This window comes from Aegilops tauschii, chromosome 7, assembly GCF_002575655.3.
Source record: "Aegilops tauschii subsp. strangulata cultivar AL8/78 chromosome 7, Aet v6.0, whole genome shotgun sequence".
NCBI lineage: Eukaryota > Viridiplantae > Streptophyta > Magnoliopsida > Poales > Poaceae > Aegilops > Aegilops tauschii.
Window position 1 is genome coordinate 265,687,070 of NC_053041.3, and position 14,840 is coordinate 265,701,909.

General features: G+C 49.3%; 1 protein-coding gene across 1 annotated transcript; it reads right to left on the reverse strand.

The window, feature by feature from the left end:
- Positions 1-2,873: 2,873 nt before the first annotated feature.
- On the reverse strand, positions 2,874-5,071 carry LOC109752924 (cytochrome P450 78A9). The gene is made up of 2 exons (XM_020311851.4): positions 3,949-5,071; positions 2,874-3,835 (listed from the first exon to the last, which is right to left on the reverse strand). Exons 1-2 carry the CDS (start codon positions 4,957-4,959, stop codon positions 3,188-3,190), a joined length of 1,659 nt encoding a protein of 552 aa, XP_020167440.1. The 5' UTR covers positions 4,960-5,071; the 3' UTR covers positions 2,874-3,187.
- Between the last annotated feature and the right edge of the window lie 9,769 nt (positions 5,072-14,840).

Consider the following 14,840-nt stretch of genomic DNA (forward strand, 5'->3'; position numbering starts at 1 on the left):
CTGACGCTCTGGCGGCCGGTGGCGGGGAGGAGAATCCCGGTGCATCCACTCCAGGTAGTAGTTTAGGTTAGGTTTCTTTAGTCCTCACAGGTGCGGTGCTCGGGCAGATAGCAGCGCTGCTTCTTCGAGTTTGTATTTCGGGCTTTCATCCTCCTCGAGTTCGTCATTTTGGACGTAATCGACGGAGCTCCAGCGTAGATTCCCGTCATCTCCTCGGGGCAGTGAGGTTAGGCTTTCTCGTCATGTGGCGAGATTTGGTGTCAAATGCTTCAGATCTATGCAAGGGTTCAATGACAACGACTGCGGCTTCAGAGCACTGGTCCTTAGGGGCAAATGCACGAAGACTTTCCGGCTGTCATCGACAAAGTCAAGCGGGCTCCAGTAGGGGAGCAGTGACAGCGGCAAGTTCTGACGGTTGTAGTGGTTGTTCGGTAGTTTTGGAATCCTGATGTCAATTATATTATGTCTGAGATGCTTTGTACTTTTGAAGAACTTTTATAATAGATACATTTTCCTAAAAAATAAAACAAATAATAGAGTGGTATATAACTACATATAATTGATCAAGCTGACGTGCACATCGCAAGTAAATTTGGTTGGTGTACTTACAACTCCAAAGTTACACCTTTGAAAATATATCCATTTCTAAATCGTCACGTATTTTGCAATGAAGATGGTAGATGTGTGTGTGAGAGAGAGAGGGGGAAATATTTGCATAGGATAAAAAAAACGTACTAATAGTTTTGGGAAAATGCTAGACTTACCTAAGGTTTTTACGTAACCTGCATAAACTACTTTTCCCTCTAACTAACCCCCCCCCCCCCTCTGATTTTCAGGGTGGGCCCCAGCCCCCACTAAAGCTCAATTAAAGACTGCCAAATCTCCCCATAGGTAAGGTATGTAAGAACCCCTTTGTAGATGTAGCATTGTTCATAGTTTTGATATGGACAATTTTTTTGTTGATTGTTGATTTTTTTTATAGCTAAGCAATCGTGTCAAACGGTGGTTTCTTTTCCTTTTTAAGTAGTATAAGAATAAGAAAGTATAGCTGACTGTTTCAAAGTCGTTTGCACCCAGGTCTTGGTCGATAAAGCTAAGGTCCATCATTGTCTTGACCGTCGCACTCGTGTGCCATTTCAGAGAGGGCATTAGCCGGTAGGTATATCTTTGGACGAGATATTCCGTGCTAATGGCATCGCCAAGCTATTCCGTATGCTCCCCTAAAAAAAAGCTATTCCATATGCATCGTGCAAACTTACTTGATCAACATAATAATAAAAAGGTGAAAGCAGCCGTCGTGCAAAAATGTACTATGTGTGCATATATGTGTGATGGACGTAGAGCGCGTGCGTGCAACTTGGTTCGATCTACCGGGAGTGGCGCGTCCACGTACGCGCCGACAGGGACAGCAACTCAATCGGCATCTGGCGCGCGCGTGCGACAATGAAGGCCAAGCTAGGCGCACACACGCTCGCTTGGGCAGCTAGCGATGACTCCAAAGTTGCCATCGATTGATCCATCCCCCACTGCATATACATTCATTTTTTTAATTTTTACTATTTTTTTTTGCGGGATGGGGGGTAATAGACATTCATACACCAACAGACCGAAAAAGCATCAAATCGCGGCCGATTTGCTTGGATCCGTATATATATTATTTCCATATATTATTCGCTGCCGCTATCCCGAATCAAGTGGCTGAAGCCGATCTCATCCGTCCGCGCGCGAGGCGATAAAAAAGATCTGGCTAGCTCCGTCGATGATGTCAATTTCAGAAGATCATCTCTCAGGTGTTATTCTTGTGTACTGTAGCGACATCGTTTTCTTGACTTCGTCAGCGGCCAGACGACAAGCAACAACCAAGCGATCCTGTGATCCATCGATCTTGATGCGCAGCCTGATACAGTAACATAATTTAATTATTGACCTGCCGGAATGTGATTGGCAATGATTGAGGCCGGCAAACTATTTCCTTTTGAACTGTGCTTCCGACCAGTCAGATGGTGCTATCTCACGGGACGGGACGCATATATACAAACTAATAAGAGAATAAACAGGAATATACAAAAGCGTTCCTTAGTTCTCAACACTGTCTTTTTATTGAAAACATGTGGTAGATACAACTTGTTAGATATAATTTTTTTGGATTAACTTTAACACATGAACTTAATCTCATGATTAGAACACCTCTTATGCGAAATAGTAGTGACTAACCGTGATTGGCAGGGACCAATAGAAGATAGCCCATGGCTGCACCTTGGGGTCTCCGGCAGTAAAGGCATGGTCGAGGAAGAAGGGCAGCACCACCTGGGTGACATAGATGGCAGCAGGGAGAGTCACTGACATGGCCCTCGTGCCATCCGTTGGTGGAGATAAAGCAGCTGATCGCTGGTGGCAGCAGGAAGCCGCCAGCACTGATATGGTGGCCGGCGGTGGTAGACGGTCTTCTAGCCCTTTTAACCATTTTTTTGGGCGGCTTAACAAATAAGCTACCTCTCCCCAGCTTAAAAAATAAGTTGATCCCAAAAGAATTTGAGGCTTCTAAATTAGTTATCTCATAACTAGTTCAAAAGCCTCAATAAATGATGCTAATGGCTTATGGGAAAAGCGAGGGAGGAGGCGGCTTATTTTTTAAGCCGCCAAAAGAACTGACCCTAACACTTCCTTTTATGGATCGGTGGTTAGGAGTCTGTGGGGTCTAGCCCGTATATCTCACCTATGCAAATGTGTACGTTCTCTTTTTATATACGTGATAGTGCTAAGGAACCAGAGACCGAAACCGAACGTTAGTTTTGGCGTGCCTCCGATCAAAGCACAAAAATGGGAAAAGACTCCCCCTATTCTCTCGGTCAATGACAACGTGAGATCAACTCTAACACAACTGATACTTGCATTAAAATAAATATTTTTACATAGGAACTTGTAGTAGTACATCTCTAGGCAGCAAACCGGAAGCACAAGAAAACTGTCACACTCACTTCCTGATAGTAGCTCATAACTACGCAATTAAACATCTACCCTGCTAAGAACAGTAAAGGACAGCAGTACACGTACCAGGGCCGGACCTATTGTAGTAGCAGGTACATTTCCAAAGCGGGACACTACATTACCACTACACTACACGCACTGATAGTAGTAAAGAAGAAGAGGCCAACGTCTACCCTGCCCGCATGGCCCAGCCACGTCATCACACAGCACGCCTCGGCCTCAGCCTTGCCTCCAGCGGAGCTGCCATCTCACACGACAGCCCCAGCACCTCAGACAAGTCCACGCCACCTGGCCCGTCGGACGACGGCGGCGTCCACTCGAACTCGTGCAGCAGCGTGGCAACCCAGAATCCGACGGTGGCGATCGCGAGCGACTTGCCGGGGCAGCTCCGCCTGCCCGACCCGAACGGCGCGAGCCTGAGATCGGAACCCGTTAAAGAGAACTCAGCGCCGGCGGCGGCGTGGTCCGACGATGGCCCGGCGAGGAACCGTTCTGGCTTGAACTCCGCCGGCTTGTCCCACACGACTGGGTCGTGGGTTATGGCCCACATGTTGACCATGACAGTGGTCCCCGCGGGGACAAGTAACCCATCTACGTGGACGTCTGACGTGGCAAGCCGCGCCCACGACAGCAGTGGGCCTGGTGGGTGAAGGCGCAGGACCTCCTTGACCACGGCCTGGAGAAAGACGAGCGAGGCGGCGTCCGACTCGGTCACGGCCCGGTTCGGCCCGACCACCCGGTCCAGCTCCTCGTGGACCCTCGCCTGCACGTCCTGGTGCAGCACCAGCCGGGCCAGCACCCATTCGATCACCACTGCCACGGTGTCGGTGCCACGAAAGATCATCTCCTGCAACCCACACAGAAAACATTTCTCGTTATGAGCAAGCTAATTATCGGACACATGCATATCTATTTAAGTGTTCATTCGTGTTTTCCATTTAAGCGTATGAACGAACATACCCAGAGGACGGCGATCATGTCGGCGTCGGAGAGCTTGTCGCTGCCTTGGAGGGACAGCAGGACGTCGGTGAAGTCTACCACGGCGTCGGCGTCGTCGTTCCGGGCGGCACGGTGCTCGTCGATGATCCTGCCGACGAAGCAGTTCACGCGGGGGACCAGGGCGGAGCACCTGGACCGGATCTTCTGCGGGTCGAAGCGTGCGAGCCACGGGAGGTGGTCGGACCAATTGAGCTGGCCGAGCAGGTCGTAGCCTTCGTCGACCAGACTCTTGAGCTCCGCGGCCTCCCCGCTCCCGGCCTCGTCCAGCTCGTACCTCCGGCCGAAAACGGACCACATCACGTTGTGCAGCGACGCGCGTTTCAGGAACCGCCGCGCCTCGACGTGCTTGACGCCAGCGCCGCCGACGGGCCTCATGGCATCCACCATCTGGCGTGCGATCACTGCGCGCTGCGCGGCGGAGGCGGCCACCTGCCGCGGCGAGAAGAGGTGCGAGGACGACACGCGGCGGAGCGTGCGCCAGTAGGCGCCGTAGGGGGCGAACCCGATGGCGCGATGGAACATAAGCCCGTAGGCGGACTCCTTGACCGGCCGGTCGGCGAACGCCGGGCTAGCCAGCAGCTCTCTCGCCACGTCAGGGTCGGCGGTCACCACCACCCGGGTCTCCCCCATGGAGAACGCCATGAGCCGCCGGCGCCTGACGTTTCCCGCCGCCGCCGCCGCGAGCTTCCGGTGCGCGAGGCCGGTCATGAGGCCCATGCTGCCGATCACGGGGAAGCCCCGTGGCCCCGGGATACGGGCCTCGCCAATGCCCAGACCCTTCCTCGTCCACCAATACCTCCCCCACGCCGCACCACCCTGAGACGCCCAGCGCAGGAGCGACGTGACGACGAAGGCGGCGAGGAGAACGGCAACAAAGCCTACCACTCGGTAAGGCTCGCCGTCGCCGTTGGCGCAGCATTTGGCGGCGAGGGAAACGTACAGCAGCCAGCCGCACTCCTCGGATGGAGCCATGTCAACGTACGTGCACGTACTTTTCCCTCGTTCTCGCGCTGAGGCCGAAACACTAGGAGGCCAAATGAAAGGACGGATTGAGCTGGAAAGTCAAGTGCAGTTTGAGTTTGGGAGGACGAGACCGCGGGGCACCGCCTTTTATAGCGGCGGAGTCCATGTAAAGTGATAAATGATTTTTTTTAACCCCTGATCAAATAACAAGAGTCTTACAATTAAAGAAAAGGCATGTCCTATTTTAACCCTTTATTAGTAATTGTCTCACCACATATTTAGAGATATTTTATTATTAAAAATAAGACGAAGAAATAACTCATTGTACAGTATTTTATATTGTCTTGTAACAAATACATGACGGGCTTAAGATAAGATAGTCTTATTAACTGCTAATACATGCCTAATGTGTGCTTGCCTTGTGTCTGTGTGGATAAGGCTGTAAGAAAAGCTCGAGGGCTCGTGAGTGGTTCAAAATTGACTGAAAAAGAAATGAACAGTGGATGACTACTCTATGTAACTCGATCGAGAGACAAGCCAATCTTGACGCAACATTGGCTCGCTCTATACCTTGATAAAATATAATTATATTAAGTATTTCTGGTATCTATTAAAAAAAGGATAATTTATAATTATATGTGTTGTGTATGATTTTTCTTGATTTTATCTACTAGCAAAAACATTAAAGCTTGATTGATAACAAGTTAGGCTTTAATAGCCGTGTGTTAAATATCTTATTTTTTTCTAAAGTTTAAGAATAGACACATGTTCATTTTATTTTCTTGCTAGTTCATCCATGATCTCTGATATATTTTTACTAAATCCTTATCTGGTAGGGAATAATATTTTATAGTGCGTTCTTATGTTGTGTTGTGGCCTTTTTTGTTACAAATGTTCCTCTAAATTATTGGAAGAAAAAAAACTTATTTAGCTCTAAACCCACTCAAAATAGTTACAAGCAGAGCACGAGCTACTTTCTACAACTTGATCTTACATTTCGTTGAAATCTTAGTATAACTTGAGCCGAGCACTAGTGCAACTCATTTGAAGTTGAGCTGAGCACTAGTCCAACTCATTTGAAGTCGACTCGTCTTCAGCCCTATATATGGCTCGTGAGGGCATCGCCTACGCTACCTCCTAAACGGACATAGTATATGTCCGCGTTCGCGTTCACGAATAGTGATACGGAGCCGGCCATCCAACCCTATCATCAGACATCCAGACACATTGCAAACATAATTTGATCAAACTAGACAATTTTCATGCAAGCCAGATGATTTTATTTAAATCGAACCAAACTCATGGCATTTTTAATATATTTTATTAAGCAAAAATGAACATAACATTTTATAAATCTTTGCCGGCCATGGAGGCGTCCCTGTTCCACGTCCCATCTTCCCCATGTCCGACGAGCTCAGCATCTTTGCCGGCCATGGAGGCATCTCTGTTCCACGTCCTGTGTTCCCCATGTCTGGCGAGCTCAGTAGCCATGAGCTCCGAGAAGTGAACTTGCGAATCGCCAGCAAGGGGAAGAGTAGGACATGGGACACGGAGCTTCCCCGCATGGGAAACGAGATATGCCAAGATCCATGTCCGACCTCCTGCTCTTCCTCGTCGGAGTCAGTCGTGTGGACGTCGCCGGTAGAGTGAGGTCCACGAGCGACACAGACGAGCAAACCTCGTCGTCGTCGTAGCCCAACGCAAACCGCGCGAACGACGCGGAGTTGCCCATGTTCCTGTTCGCTATCCCCTAGCCCGCGTCGCCTTCGCGTCCAAGATTGTGTTGCAGCCGACGTGAGCGCTACTGCGCGTAGCCTCGTAAAGCGCTTGTTTTTGCTTGACAAAGTCGAGGTCCTCCGCTAACGAACTCACCGTACATTGCCCTTTCCACCATCCGGATACGCGAGGAGAGCAGGGTTGTAGCGCCGGTCCTCTTGCGCGAGCCAGAACGCCGTCACCGTCTGCTTCTCCTCCATGACATTGTTAAAATATGTACGCGCATGTGGTGAAGACGGCATGGATCGACGTGGACACGGTGTCGACTCATTGTCAGACACCTTGGTCCACATGTTTGTGGCGATTTGATGGTCGGCGAAGATGCCCTAGTCCCACTACACTACTACTACCTCTGTCCTCGTATATTGGTCCACTTTGTAATCCGTGCCAAATTTTAACCAAATATTTAACTAACAAAATATTAATGCATTAAAAAAATTATATTATTGGATTCGTATTTAAACATTTTCAAAGATATAGATTTTTGTGACATGCATAGACATTTTGTTAGTTAAATTTATGGTCAAAATTTCACATAAAATACAATGGGATCAATAAACGAGGACGGAGGTAGTAGTATGATCCGGTGGAGAGAAATATAGTTTAATAATGCAATAATGGCGGGAGTACTACCCCCTACAGCTCCGCTGATCACCTCTGCTTGGTTCCATGGCCACCGCCGCCGGCGGGCGCGCGGGTAGGCCCGACAACCCAGACACGCATAACGGAACGGAGCACACGTGGGTCCTGCGTGGCGCGGCACTCTGCGGTGGGGCCCGAGGGTGTCGAGGGCACGTGAGCTCTCTGTGGCTGCCCAATGCGCAGCCAGCCCGAGCAAGCGACGCGTCAGATGGGACTGGACGCGACGGGCATACGGGCTGGACCGTACTATACCTGACTGCTCTTGCTGCCGCGCGCCGCGCGCCGCTGAGAGCTCAGCCGGTGGTCACGTCCCGTCTCCGCCTCGATGGCGACCACACCGCGGCCGTCGACCGGCCGCGCAGCGCAGGCAAGGTGCATCGCCTGGTCGGCGCGATGTGTTCGCGTCAGATGGCTGCACCCTGTACCTGTGCCTGTACGTTCGGGCGATTAGTTACGAGTCGGGGCCTCGTGCCGGCGAGCAACGCGGGACGCGACGCATCCAGACCATGACGCGCCGTGCGGGGCGGCCGAGTAATGGGCGTTAAATGTGGGCGGATGGGGCTGGGGCCAGGTGCATCAATGGCGCCATCGATCCCATTGATCAATCTAGTTAATGTGTCGTTAGAGTGGGTTCAATTCGCTGGGGTTCGTGGCAGCGTGACGTGTCCAGGGTTTAACAGGATATCGTCGTAGTAGTACCAACGTACGACCACTCATCAAGGCCGTATCCTTTTTTTCCCCTAAAAAAAATCAAGGCCGTACAAAAATTTTCTAAAGAAAAGAAGAAGACTCATTCCACAAAAAGGGATACAATATTGGACCTGGAAGTTAAAGCAAACGCCACTAGCAGAGAAATTGCGCTTGACAATGGGTTTTCGACGCACGCTTGTGGATGAAAGTGACGGGGCAGTGGAGAGGCCTAGTGCTATCTCCACTAAAATTTTGCTAGAGTTAAACGAGATTGAAAGACGGTTTCTATTGATTCTAAGAATGTATACATATGGAAGAGATAAGAAGAAAATATGCTCGTTCTTAGGATGATAGAAGGGACATGATCGTTCCGGGTTGATGAATGGGTTGATATGGACCTAAAGGGGGAGAACAGGTACAATTATAAATTTTAATTCTTACATAACAATTCTAGGCAATAATGCGAAATATGAAAATGAGCCTATCAATTACAAAGATGAATCTACAAATCTCACGGCCGCCGCCTCTTCCTCCTCCTAAAAAAAGCAGCTAGGGTTTCTGCCTCTCGCCGGCTCCGACGCAGGTCCGCCTCGTCTCCGGTGGCCCTAGGGCCATGGAGACGCGGTGGATCCTGCCAAGGACCGGCGGGAGGGCTTCGCTTTTAGTCATTTCTTTTAATTTTGTTAGGGTTTGCGTTCTGCTCAGGAATACGAAAATGGCGACGGCTTTCTGGAGATGGAATAAAGGTCTCCCCGCCTAGCCCCCGTTCCAGTGGTGCGTGTAGCATCGTTGGTGGGCGTGTGGAGGTGTGTCTCCGGCGGATCTATCTTTGGTGGATTTGCACGTATCTCGTTTGTGTTCGTCTACGTTCGTGTGTATTCGGATTGGATCCTTCCGATCTATGTTATTCTTCATCCGCGGCGATTGTTGTTCTGGTGCGCTGGTCCTATGGGGCCTTAGCACGACGACTTCCCGACTGTGTACTACAACAAGTTGTGCCTGACTCCGACGATGGAGGGGCGATGATGGCGGCGGGCCTTTGGCTCGCTTCAGTGCTTGTAGTCGTCGCTAAGTGGTCTACGGATCTGGATGTAATTTTTATTATTTTTGGTATTCGCTGTACTGCCATGATTGAAGATGAATAGATCGGAAGATTTCCCGCAAAAAAATTACAAAGGTGAATCTAGTGCAAGCAATATATATTCAACAACAACAAGTAGCAAAGTAAGCAAGCACAATATAATGCAAGTAAAGATTATGTGGGCACGCTGGTCGACGCTCCCAACTTAGAGAGTACATGGCGCGAGAAAGAATTGACGTGGTAGCGCTCCAGGAAACGATCAAACCCGATTTTACCTTTAGAGACCTCTCGGCTTATGACCCTCTCCAGCGCTTTTCTTGGAATTGGGTGCCATCATCTGGCCACTCTGGTGGCTTGCTGTTGGGTTGTAATAATGATATTTGCGATGTTGTATCTTGGGAGCATGGCTCATTTTTCATTTCTGTTACGATTAAGCACCGCATCTCGTTGTCTTCTTTGGCCATCGTTTGTGTCTACGGCCCAGCAGATCACTCTCGGTTGGCTGATTTCCTAGGGGAAATCCAAGCTTTGGTAGGGGCCAAGCAAGCCGACGCCATTCCCATCATCCTGGGAGGCGATTTCAATCTCATTCGGTTAGCCGCAGACAAGAACAATAGTAATATCGACTGGCATCGGGTGTCGATGTTCAATAATGATGTTGCCGCTATGGCACTTAGGGAAGTGGCCAGGACCGGCGCCAAGTATACCTGGACTAACAAGCAATTAACTCTGGTGCGCAGTGTGCTAGACAGGGTGTTTATCACGTCGGACTGGGAAGTTCTCTTCCCGTTATGTACTCTCACGACCGGAACGCGCATTGGTTCTGACCATGTTCCGCTCATCCTAACTTTTGGGGAAGCTAGGATCAAGCGTAGCCCCCGTTTCTACTTCGAAACTGGTTGGTTAGAAGTTGAGGGTTTTATCCCTTTAGTGACCGGACGCTGGGAGCTTGCGATCTCCTCGGCTGGTTGGCAGCGTGGCCCTATGGAATGTTGGATCACAGCGGCAGGTTCGCTGCGCTCCTTCCTCCGCGGATGGGGTGCCAACCACGGGAGCGAGGCCAAAAGAGCTAGGGAAGCTCTGTTAGAGGAAATCAAGCAGCTTGATATCCTGGCCGACGCAGGTGCGTTTTCGGAAGCGGAATGGACTAACCGCTACGCCCTCGAAAACCAGGTGCTCTCAATTCTTAGGGAAGAAGAAGAGTACTGGCGTCGTAGGGGGGTATCAAGTGGGTCACGAAGGGCAACGCAAATACGGGCTACTTCCATGCTTATGCTAACGGCTGTAAACGCAAATGCACGATCCTTAGGCTCCAATCCGAGCAAGGGGTGCTAGTTCTCCAAGATGAGATTTCCGCCCACATTTACGACTTCTTCCTTGGCCTGTTGGGAACAACAGAGGAGAAACCGTTGCGACTGCGCTCTGACCTGTGGGGGCAGGAAGAACGCGTCTCGCAGGCCGAGAATGATTTGCTAGCCCTCTCCTTCTCCACGGAGGAAATTGACCAGGGCATCGGCTCTATGAAGTCGGATACGGCACCTAGTCCAAACGGCTGGCCGGTGCCTTTTTTCAAGAGGTTTTGGCCAATGTTGAAAGGGTTGTTTTACGACATCATCAACGGGTTTGCGCTAGGCTCGGTAGACATATCGCGTCTGATCTTCGGTGTCATTAGTTTGATACCAAAGGTCAAAGGGGCCGACCCGATCAAGCAATACTAGCCGATCACCCTGATCAACGTGCCCTTCAAAATTTGCACTAAGGCTTACTCAACTAGGCTCGCCCTCGTAGCACAACGCGTGATTAACCGGGGCCAAATGGATTTTCTCAAAGGGCGCAACATCCTAGAGGGATCGATAGTTTTGCAAGAAATTATTCACGAGCTAAAGCGTACTAAATAGCAGGCCATGATTTTCAAACTCAACTTTGAGAAGGCCTACGATCGAGTGAACTGGGAGTTCATTCGAGAGGTTCTGATTTGAAAGGGATTTGAATCAAGCTTCATCCACCGCATCATGCAACTGGTCTCGGGGGGCCAAACTGCGGTGTCCATTAACGAAGAAGTAGGGAACTTCTTCCGGAACAAGCGTGGCTTAAGACAAGGAGACCCCATCTCTCCCTTGATCTTTAACCTGGTTGCGGACGCCCTCTCGGCCATCATCGACAAGGCCAAGGGTGCCGGGCATATACGCGGAGTGATAAGCCACCTCATCCAAGGTGGTGTCTCGCACCTCCAATATGTGGACGACACGATACTGCTCTTTGAGCCCGATGACCATAGCATTGCTTCCATCAAGCTCATCCTCCTCGCTTTCGAAGTAATTTCGGGCCTCAAGATTAACTTCCTCAAAAGTGAGGTTATCGCCATTGGGATGGCTGGCCCGGAGGCGACCCGTGTGGCCAATCTCCTTAATTGCAAGCTTGGGAGCTTTCCAATTAAGTACCTGGGCCTCCCGATCTCGGACAAACACATATCCATCCACGAGTGGGAGCCCCTTTACGGAAAGGTGGCGAATAGGGTAAGCCCTTGGCGCGGTAGGTTCATGTCCTCCGCTGCCAGGCTTATCCTAACAAACACTAGCCTCTCCTCTCTACCTCTGTTTACCATGGGGATGTTTCTCCTTGCTGACGGCATGCATGCCAAGCTAGACACCCCTAGGTCAAAGTTCTTTTGGGAAGGGACCGGGACCAAAAATAAGTACCACTTAGTGAAATAGGCGGCGATTTGCAGGCCTAAGAAGTTTGGGAGATTGGGAATCCTTAACTCCAAACTTATGAACGTGGCCCTTCTAACTAAGTGGGTTTGGAAGCTGGCGAAAAATGAGCAGGGGCTTTGGGCTGAGATCCTTAGGGCGAAATACTTTCCCGACGGGAATTTTCCCACCTCCAAAGCCAAGGGCTTGACTTTCTGGAATGGGATCCAGGCAGTTAAGCCGGCTTTCGCTCTAGGTGCTCAGTTTCGGGTTAATGATGGGAGGTCTACTCGGTTTTGGCTTGATTCTTGGTACGGGACCGCTCCGTTATGGCAAAGCTACTTGACGCTATATTGTTTAGCTTCGAACCCCGAAACCCTAGTTCCAGACGCGCTTCATTCATCCCCGCCAGTGATCACGTTTATCCGCCCCTCTCAGCTGCCGAGCGCGCGTCCTGGGAGGAGCTGTGCCTTAAGCTGTCAGCTACCACCCTAAACTCCGAGCCGGATGATGTTTCTTGGTCCCTCACTAGCTCCAGGAAATTTTCGGTTAAGTCTCTGTACGACAAGCTTTCGGAGGGCCAACACTTGACATAGCTCGGGGGCTATGGAAGGCGGCGATACCCCTTAAAATTAAGGTGTTCCTTTGGCAAATGTTTCATGATAGGCTCCCCTCGTCCAACAACGTGGCTAAAAGAAACGGGCCGTCAGACGGCTCATGTGCGATTTGTGGTGCGCACGAAGATGCGAATCACATCTTTTTTAACTGCCATCTGGCCCGCTTTGCTTGGAGCGCCGTTAGGGAAGCTTTCAGCCAAAACTGGAACCCTCACTCTAGTGGGGAGTTACGTGCCATCCTCAGCGCTCATAGGGGCGGCTATGCTAGAGTTCTTTGGAGTTGCGTAGGGGCGTTGTTGTGGTCGCTTTGGACCACCCATAATAAGATTACTATCGAACACAAGTTTCCACCTCACCCCGCTGACACTATTTTCAAATGCCACTTGTTCCTGCAGACCTGGATGCCGTTGGGGAAACAGCGGGACACTGAGAGGATGGAGGAAGCCATGGTGAGGATCCGCGCCATCCAGACTGATGCATTTCAATGATCCCCATGGTGCTTTTGTGGGAGGCTACCTCCTTTTGGTCGACCGTTCTCAGACTTTAAGTTTATCTTAGGCTTCGGCCGGTCGCATGTACTAAGATTGTGGGCCTCGCCTGATGTTGGTTGTTCTATGTTCTAAACCGGAATGCTGCCGGTTCGGTGGGCTTTATTAATTTAAAGCCGGACGCTCCTTGCGTCTTCGTTCTAAAAAAAGATTAAGAGACAAATAACCACAAGTAAAGAGTTAGATTTAGAGACAATTGCAGCTCCGGAGACAATGATGTATGCCGATGTTCACTTCCTTGGAGGGAAGCTACTTGCCATTGGAGGGACGTATATTACCACAAAAGCACACCAACACCACAAATGCTCACCATATTCTTCCCATGAGACAACACCACAAAGGCGTTTCTCAACCACTAGTGGTGGACCTTTGAAAGTGCAACTAATCTTCGGGTGGTTTTGATAATTCATAACAACATATATCTCATTGAACTAATATCCATTCAAGATAAATATTTTAGGATGTTCAATGATTGGCATGGCATGACATAGAGATGTGGACCCCTCAAAATGATAAGGACAAGGATTGGCAAAAGCTCAAGACTCTACATTTTTGTGTAAGTGATCCAAGATCACATTGAGTCCATAGAAAAGCCAATACTATTGAAAGGGGATGAGGAGTTGCATAATGATCATGTTGCTCAAGTGCTTAGTGATATTGCTCCAAAACCCTCAACCACTTTCTTTATCCAAATATGTCCAAAACCTAAACTCCAACTCGGCCCAACCGATATTTCTCATCCGGAGCCACCGAGTTCATCTTGACATAGCCACTGCCAAAACCCTAACAGTTCGGTCACACCGATATGGATCTCGGTCTCACCGAGATGGCCTTGCCAACTCTCTGTCACTTGTTGCAATTATTTCGGTCTCATCGAGAATTGCAATCGGTCTCACCGAGATGGCTTGCCAACTCTCTGTTGCCTTATTGCTTCACTTTGGTCTCACCGAGTTCATGCAATCAGTGCCATTGAGACGAGGTTTTACCTAAGCCCTAGCACATCGGTCCCACCGAGTTGTTCCCATCGGTCCCACCGAGATTCCTAACGTTCATATTTTTGTACTGATCGGTGCCACCGAGTTTACTAATCGGTGCCACCGAGATGGGTCAAAAGTGTGTAACGGTTGGATTTTGTGTGGAGGCTATATATACCCCTCCAGCCCCCCTTCTCATAAGAGAGAGCTATCAGAGCGTTCCTACACTTCCACCATTCATTTTCTGAGAGAGAACCACTACTCATGTGTTGAGATCAAGAGATTCCATTCCTACCATTTGAACCTTGATTTTTAGCCTTCCCCAAGTTGCTTTCCACTCAAATCTTTCTTCCACCATAGCCAAATCTGTGAGAGAGAGTTGAGTGTTGGGAGACTACCATTTGAAGAACAAGAGCAAGGAGTTCATCATCAACACACCGTCTATTACCTTTTGGAGAGTGGTGTCTCCTAGATGAAGGAAATATGCCCTAGAGGCAATAATAAAGTTTTTATTTTATATTTCCTTATATCATGATAGATTTTTATTATTCATCCTAGAATTGTATTGACCGGAAACTTGATACATGTGTGGATACATAGACAAAACACCTTGTCCCTAGTAAGCCTCTACTAGACTAGCTCGTTAATCAAAGATGCTTAAGTTTCCTAACCATAGAGATGTGTTGTCATTTGATGAACGGGATCACATCATTAGGAGAATGATGTGTGATACGTCTCCAATGTATCTATAATTTTTGATTGTTCCATGCTATTATATCATCCATCTAGGATGTTTTATATGCTATTTTATATGATTTTTGGGACTAACCTATTAACCTAGAGCCCAGTGCCAGTTTCTGTTTTTTCCTTGT